The sequence below is a fragment of the Schistosoma mansoni genome, chromosome 3, assembly GCF_000237925.1.
Source record: "Schistosoma mansoni strain Puerto Rico chromosome 3, complete genome".
Classification (NCBI taxonomy): Eukaryota; Metazoa; Platyhelminthes; class Trematoda; order Strigeidida; family Schistosomatidae; genus Schistosoma; species Schistosoma mansoni.
In genome coordinates this window covers 4,840,966-4,850,127 of record NC_031497.1, presented here as the reverse complement: position 1 = coordinate 4,850,127, position 9,162 = coordinate 4,840,966, and the positions used below count along the sequence as shown (strand labels likewise).

General features: G+C 34.0%; 1 protein-coding gene across 1 annotated transcript in view; it reads right to left on the bottom strand.

Annotated features, from left to right (window-relative positions):
- Positions 1-1,922: 1,922 nt before the first annotated feature.
- Smp_137800 (hypothetical protein) overlaps positions 1,923-9,162 on the bottom strand; it is a gene marked incomplete at both ends in the record, with an annotated part of 17,851 nt that continues 10,611 nt past the window's right edge. The window contains 4 exons of the mRNA XM_018798977.1: positions 1,923-2,447; positions 3,381-3,578; positions 6,296-6,526; positions 8,417-8,481. Coding sequence (XP_018650812.1) covers positions 1,923-2,447; positions 3,381-3,578; positions 6,296-6,526; positions 8,417-8,481 — 1,019 coding nt within the window. The remainder of the gene's footprint in view (positions 2,448-3,380; positions 3,579-6,295; positions 6,527-8,416; positions 8,482-9,162) is intronic.

The window sequence follows — 9,162 nt, the reverse complement described above, 5'->3', positions numbered from 1 at the left end:
AAACTTCACACCATTGCACAAGCAAGTGGCTATCAGGACTCAGTAGTTGAGTGGATAAAGCGATGGCGTTTGAAGCGAAAGATACTGGGAGCAAGTCCCAGAGTGAACATCAACTCTGAAATGCAGGTACATCCAGCTGACGAGTCCTAGATAGGACGAAACGCGCGTCCTGTATTCCACTGCTAGCCACTATCCATCTTTGCGTACAATGTTTAAACCTTCATTTTACAAAATTATATCCAGTCTAGTTTATCGACAATAATAATTATTATATAATTTATTGTTTGCCGGCCTGACACAATCAATGGAAATGAATTCTTTATGTTATCTATATGACTAACTAACAGTTTAATTTTGAATCATTTAATTTACCCGGAACAAAAATTGGTAATCATGACACTTTGTAACCTTTTACATTCTTTAGAAACACAATTCTAGTATAGACATATTCACACTTCATGAAATAAATTGACTGACAGTGATATGATTTTGAAGGTGAATGAATTTAACTCAATAAATATGCACATAATTTTATATTAGACGGTGAGCGGTAACTATGTGAACTAATGGTACTGCATAACCGTTTAAACGTCAGTATAGAGATTATCTTAAATTTAACAGGGCATTGAGCTTCACTTCAGGTGGAAAAGCTACACGGATATCAAGGCAGCAGAAGATGGAGTTATACTTCAAATCGCAACCCAGTAGTTTAAGGTTACGTACTTTAAAAGTTAGAGCCACAAATGGGTGAGATATAACTCGGATTCAAAGTAATCGATTTATTGACTGTATTGTGAAATATTCTGTTTTATTTTAAATGACTTGATATTGCTATTCAGCATAATTCGATTAATTTAGATCATAGTTTGTAGTTCGGAAGTTGCATTTGTCGTTCATTGTACGTTTTATTTATTGCTCTATACTCAAGAGATTATTCTGAGTACAGATAGTTTGGAAGAATAACCATTTTTAACAAACGTCCCACCAAATACACATATACATAAGTTATGCTAGTAGAAAAGTTAGCTAATAAACATTACACATAATATCACTGGATTGTATGGCTCAATTACGTCGGCACTTAACTCTAATCACAATTTTATATCAGTCGATCGATCGTGTAGAAAAAAAAACTAGTGATAGACAGTTATGAAACCTTAATTTTTAAGCTCTTGAAAACTATGGATAAAGTTACAAGGAGTAGAGCTGTTGAGTCGGCTTCCGGAGAACTTCAACGGAGCCTCCAGAGGCCCAAAAGGAGCCGAAGAGTATGATGGAACATTCTAGAATTCCAACGTGGCGTGCTACTATTGGTCGGTAGCATCATATGTCGTTTACGGATTGGCTGTAATATGATGTTGATTTAACAGACGCTAACATCTATAAATACCCATGATCTTCTGTACAAGAACAAACCTTGGAGTATTTTTCTCTCATACTTGTGTCTTCTCTCTGGTGTTCAAGTCGCTGAGTAGTTAATTCTAGCCTGTGGGTTACCAGAATAGCTTAGGAAAACGAATATAGCGTTCAATCGACAAGACTTATCAAGAGCTTAATGTTAAGAAGTACTGAAATAACCCTCGTCAAAATTCCAGAAGACTCAAGAAAATATTTTATTCAATCCATATTAAATAAAAGCTTCTCAGAAACATCCAGGGAAATAAAGGAGTATGTATCACTGTTGATTACCTATTCACCTATTTACCATATTCAGCATGTACACAGAAAAGTCTAAAAAACAAAGATTACACGAGATTCTATAATTACATTCGATTTTCTGTATATAACTTTGGAGTCAAACTCTTACTTGCATTTCACATCTTTTCTCTATTATTCCAATAGACATGTTAAAGTAGTTTTAGGTTATAGGAAGCGGATAAGAAAAGAAAAAAAAAGATTTATGTAAAGTAACTGAACACAACTTACAAATCGCATGATTTTAAAAGCATGTCTGTTTTTACAGAACCATTTGAATAAGAATAATTGTCAGTAGTTAGTTTGCTCTCAGCCTCTTCCAGATTAGTTCGACTTTGATTTAACAGGATTTGTATCCAGAATACATTAAAGAAATCATCGTTAATAATATCAAATGCACAAACCGGTCCCCAGTGCTGAGTAGGTACATTTATAACACGTTTCGTAGACACTGTACACATAGAGCTGTCTGAGGTTATATTGACAGATGGATTTGTATTGGATGGTGAGTTGTTGCTACCATTATTATTTGAATCAGATTTTATATCAATTATCTGACTTATTGAATCAGTAACTGACAATAAAGATGCTCGGGTTACACCCGACTGACATATATCCCAAAAGGAGAGGTTCTCAGTCATCTCTTTTAAAGAGTTTAGACTGAAATCGATTAGTAGAGAGCTTTTTTGGTTTTTTTCCACGCTATCCTGACAGTTTGTCTCAATAACATTTTCTTTGACAATTTCATTAGTCTAATATAAATAAGGACAAAGTTAGAAAAATAAACATAAACACTCTTTCACAACTGCTTAGAGAAAACAGTGAATGTGTAAAGTTACTGGTAGAAGCAATATTTGCAATATAACAAAATATAAATATTGCTCCCCGCTGTGAGTGTGTTGAATATCTGAAAGATGGTGGAAAAAGTTAGTGTTGCACATATGGGATCACCAGATTTTGTTACTTACTTTTCTAATATTTGGTAATGAATAGAGTTTCCAAGGCCTACCAGTATTAAAATATTTTGTGTAGCTAACCAAGGAAACCAGGATGCAAGTATGAACATCAACACTGAGGAGGGAGGAGGAAGATACGTCCAGCTGACAAGTCGCAAGTAGGGTGAGTGCGCGTCTTACATCCCAATACTAACCATAAAACAAATATACTAAAACTTGTGATATAACGATTAATCGAGGCAATATGCTCAGGACTGCTATCAACACGGTATATCATTGTAAATGATTGCTCCATGTTCGCTGTGTGACCCGTTTGTACTGAATGAGCTAAAATTGGGCCGTTAACAGTTTTAACTATATACCTTTGCTTAACTACATTGGGAGGTACTCGCGAGCACGAAAATAGAAATTTCTAGGATACCGACCAATATAACTTTCTCCGCAAGAGCAGTCTAAGTAAATTATCTTTCAATATTGGAGTGACCATCAGATGTGTAGAAAACATTAATTGTAGTTTAATAGCACTAAAGGTTCTTTGGATTGCCCTGTTGAACTTTAGTATTTTCTTTTCGCTAGATGTATTGCCTTTAATTTGCAGGAGTATATACAGACGTTTTGTTCACATTTAGAACCTCCTTATGCTCCGTTTTCAATTATTACACATGACAAATAACCATAAATCATGAATATATATGAATTCATAAAAAGAAATGATTTAACCATACTTACAGCGGTTTTACCAGCTACTTGATCAGGAACATTTTCAGCATCTGTAGTGAATAAATCGCACAGATCATTTTCAATAACACATTTAGAATTTACTGATGGTTTAGGATTGACAATATATCCAGATAAATTGCAAAGGGAAGGAGAGATTTTCTGAACCAAATTTAAAGGATCGTCGATAAATTCGTTTAAAATTAATGACTAAAACATAGATGGAATGTAGATATCGTTTTATAGAATGTTTTAAAAGTGCACCTTATTTTTTGTTAACAAATTATATTAAAGAAAAGATCCTAAGTATGTTTTTGATGCCATTGAGTTCTCTAAGCCAAATAGTTTAGTTGCGAAGCTTTCATTGTCATTCCAAACAAGATCAAGGTTTAGTCCACGTAGGAGTGCGATTCTTAGTTATTAAACGAACTCTCATTTGTGATAAAGTGTTTTTATGGGTTTCATTGTCTTCATATGTGCTTATATTCAAGTTGGTCATCATGTTCTCTTGGCTTCTGAATATGTGGTTGATTAAGCTCTTTCATATGGGTAGGTTGGTCGAACCTATGTTAATATGGCTATTGACCAGAATGTCATGCTTCAAGAAATTCTCTAGAGTTCTTAGAATTTTCTATGTACAGAATTTTGAAGTTTCCTAATTGAGTTTATGTTTGCCTATGGTTGCCTATATGGATTGATAATATATCGTGTTGTTTCCTTGATAGTCTGTGTTCATGTATGAGCACGTAAAGATTACCCGCTTTGTTTAATGTAGTGTTTATCGCAGTTGGTACAGTTTTGTTTTGTAGATGATGTTGCATTTATTTTCTCTCGCTGTTGTTTTTTACCGACTGAGGTAATTCTAAGACAGGATTTCTGGAAATATGGGGTTTAGATTAATCGGTAATTACTTAACACTTTGGATTAGACGCAGCCTCTCAAATCATTTGTAAGTGGCCAATCAACAACCTGGTCAGAGGACAAGAGAACAAAATGATCAACTTAAATACAAGAACAACTGAAAACAACAACACCTAAGAATTGTCAAAATTAGTGATATACTATTTACAAAGTGAGAAAGTAGTTTCGTCAGGTAGAAAGGAAGTGTGAAGTGGTGAACACATTAAGCATCTTCAACTAGCTAGCTATCATCATCTCAGTACACGACAGATTAATGGATAAACAAAAATCATGATATAACAGGTTTAAAAACCTTCTATTACGAAGATGTAGAGTATATTACCAGAAGAGTATATAGTTTTCCATAATCTAAACGCACCAAATACAATTCCATCTGCACTGGTTGTTTGAAACTTCTCACCGATGTTTAGGACTGCCATTAAATAGTCTTTTTTGGGATGTCTGAATCCTATGGGTATCGCATATTGTTATTAAGTCACAAGCATTTTTTAAGTAAAGTAGGACGGTGGCTAGTAGTGGAAACCAGGATGCAGATTTTGTTCCATCTGAGACTAAAACTTATAATGGATGTATGAACATCAACTCTGAGTTGCAAGTACATTCAGTTGAAGAGTTCAAAATAGAACGAAATGCGCGTTTTGAATTCAACTGATAATCAATATCCAACTCTGTTTACAATAAATAAAACTTATGGAAACTAAAATGAGTGAAACTGGACGAACCAATTGAAAATTATTCATCGACTAGAAACGCACAACTGATACTTAAGCTATTTACTTAGTATTTAGAGTTGCTAGCATATACTATATTGTTAGTGTTGAAGATTAAAAAATCGTTCGTTAATAAATAAGCACACTAATTCATTTTCTATTTTTATAAATCGTCCACAAACACAAAAACTATGAAAAACATACAACAGTAATTACAAGCAGAGATGATGGTGGCTAGTAGTGGAATACAGAATGCGTGTTTCGTTCTATTTGGGACTCATCAGTTGGTTGCACTTGTATCCCGAATTTGACGTTCACTCCAGTAACCTAATCTAGTACTGTTCGCTTCAAATGCTATCGCGTGAACAGGATGAACACAAGCCAATAAGAGACTGATCAATTGCAATCATAAACATCAATGGGAGGATTTAAACAACCAATACAAAATGAACTAAACTTCGCACCACTGCACAAGTTAGTGGCCATCTGGACACAGTAGCTAAAAGGATAACTCGACGGCGTTTGAAGCGAACAGTCCCGGAGTGAAAATCAAATCTGGGATGCAGGTACATCAAGCTGACAAAACCCAGATAGGACGAAACGCGCGTCCTAGCCACCATCATCTCTGTTGAAAATTCTTGTTACTTAAGGCAATATAGAGGCAATCCGCACAGGATGCATATATGCCGATAAGAGACTGATCAATTGCAATCCTAAACATCAATGGTAGGATTCAAACAACTAATACAAAAATGAATACAACAGTAATATTTACAATTATCGGTATTTTATTTTATAGAGAAAGACTATTTAGGTGGTATGATTTAAGCAACCCTAAGGACGGATCGATCTATTTACTAACTTATTTACCATGTACAATTCTGTATACTTGGTTATGGGGTCAGATGTTAGCTGTGTAAAAGCTACTTAAATGCTCAAAATGAAGTAGGTATAGTGGAGTTCAAACCTAAGATTCAGTGGTTGAAAATGAAACGCCTTAATCACTGAACTATTACACTAAGAACTAGATAATTGTGAACATTATCACTAATTGACCAACCAGAATAATTCAACAGTAAAATATGCAACTGTGACTGTTATTTTGCACCATCTCAAGATAGTGAAAATGATTTACTTATATAAACGTTAACATAATATGAAATCTGAGTCCATAAGTTACTCCTATCGATATCGTTTCAATTACTTGATAAAGAACTATAAGCATACATTACTAATGTCCGAATAAACGCAATATTTGAAACAAACACACATTGCAAAAAAATCAAAACCACTTACATTTTCATTTTTTATATGATTATATTTTCTGTTTGCCTCCTCATGAGAAGCACTGGTACAAAACCATTGTAGTTCATTAATAAGTCTCCGAAGGTCACAATGTTCAGATGACAGTTTATCAATAGTTAAATTAGGAGACTGAATACTTTTAATTAATGAATTTGCAGTTTGTACATCTAAATTATAACCTTCATTTAAACACAGGACGCGAATATATGGAACAACTAATTCCTTCAATAAAAAGTAAGAGTAAAGGATAGATATTTCTAATTGAGAAAATGTTATATTTAAAAAAATGTATTCTTTTTCAGTAAAGTTTAAATTCGAATCAGAATCACTATCCTTACGTTTTATTTCTACATAGCCTTGGCATGAATCCATGAATCCCATCTGGATTTTACCAGCTTGTGCTCACTTGGGATGTAAGCAAGACTTCCATCTGATAACCAAAAGGCAAGTGCATTACACTGGAGTTCGCTCTGCACAGACGTGAAAAATAATCTATGTAAGTAGAAGATATGTGTAGACTGTATGTAGTCGAAGCATAGTTTGCCTATATTGAAATGATCGATTGAGCACTGATGATATTACACGCATTAAATGAGGTAACAATGTTAAATGGGCTAAGGTTGTAAATCTAAATTGACTGAGATGATTGGGACATGTGATACGCAATCTCAACGATCAATAACCTCAACTTGCAACCCTGACTTTCTTAAATTTAATACATTGAAAAATGTAAACAATATACAAGTTAATACTATTAATGCGTGAATATATTAGCATACTTGGTTGAACCATTTTTCAGGTATATGACAGCTAGTAATGGTACCTAACTGCTCATACTGAAGTAGGCGGAGTAGGATTTAAGCCTAAAAACCACTGAATGAAAGATGAATGCTTCAACCAACAACCTACAGTAAAATAAAGCATACTAGGCTGGAGATATAGTACAGAGGAAACAGATTCAAGATAACTGCTGACTCGTAACAAAAACGAAGTGATAGAATAAAGAGATTAATGGTAAAAAACTAGAACAGACATTACTTAAGAAATAGAACATTCAGAGATTCTCCATTTTTACTAATAACAGTACGACTAGCTCACTTTTGTAACTAGCTATTAATAAATATGTTAGCCAACTGAACCATAGATAGCTATTGTACAGTAGTATTGCAAAAGTGATAATGTAGCTCGAAAACCATTTGCAGCTTCATGTATCAAGTCATAATATACATATATTGAATGAAGGTGGATGAATACTACAAGGCTTCATATAACTAGTGACCCACTGATCGGTTGATACTCAAATGCCTAAGTCAATGAGTCATTAGTAATTAATAAAAATATAACTTACAAATCCTCACAGAATATTCAAGAAACATGGTTGGTTAAAGGTGTCACAAAGTCTATAAACGGTGTTATCTTTTCCCCTATCTAACTGACAGTGAACGTAACATCAAGTTTAAAGATTTTGGTGGCCCTGGATATGACTCTAGATAGATTCTTTGCTGCTTATTATCAAGTGATTGCTGTCAAAATATACATCCTGGCTATCCTCATATATAATTATCGACTTAAGTCGCTTTGGTGAATAACGGGATTAAATAAGTCAAATACGAGAATGCAGTTCGAATACGTATATTTTGTACTATCGTTGATCGGCACAGACAATCAGAGAAACGGAGTAAAGGAAGCGAAGCCAAATGACGCGCAGTGGAGAAGGTGAATGAGATAACACTATTTAATCAAGCGTTAATCGATATTTATAGCCGAACAAAATAAGTTACAGGCATGTGACGAATAGGATATGATGTGCACACACATACGTTCATATAAAACAGTCAAGGTTGACAAGCGAATAATTAACAAAGTCATTCCTGTTTATATTCAATCTTTTTATATACGATTTTAATTTGTGGATTAGATCTCATCACCTTAAAGGATACAATTTTTTCTTAACCTTTATTATATGAACTTTTTAATATTGCTAATGATGCATTTTGTTACTATTCAGTAATTGATCGGTGTGAAATCATTTATTTCGAATGTTCTTATGATCTTTTAGAGTGTAGTTATAAACTTAACTGATAAAACCATATTAAGTAAAATTCCACTTACCAATGAGGCTGATGTGAAGTGACAAATATAAGCTGGGACTGGTAGATTGTGAACTACAGAAGAGTCTGAAGCGGTAAGTATAACTGGACGACGAGCAAGTTGAAGTAAACTACTTAGACCAGACCAAAAGCCTCGATCACTTTCAAAAAGTACATCCACCTGAGATAAAAAAAACGATTGATTAACGGAATTCCCAAAAACCTCATACTGACAACAATAAATTTATAATACTTCTATCAGTAAACAATTGATTTTCTACGCTTTACCTAGTTGCTTCCTCAGAGAATAAATAACCTTTTTCTGGTTAATATAGGTTCAGAAAAAGTATGACGAATAAATTGATTCAGACAAATCATTAATTGTCATGGGTTTTGTTGTAATGGAGGGAGTACAGAAGACACTGGAACGTTCGTGACTATTTTGCATATTATTATCATTCATATTTTTATTGTAGTTATTAGATAATTGGGTTATTGTATCTCTATGTTCCCTGTGTTCTAAGCGTCTGCTAGGCCTACTAACCGTTGTTAGACAATTTACCAGTTCTCAACTAATATTAATTTCTTACATACAGTTCTCTCCCACTTCTGCTATGATTGTATGTAAAGCACGTTTGTGATGCGTTGCGGTCTGATAATCAGTGAATATAAACTATAAGTGTTCACAATACATGTACAATGGCACTACTGATTGCTGATTTCCATTGTAGGACTGAAAACAGGGCTGGAAGAATGGCATAAGTACCA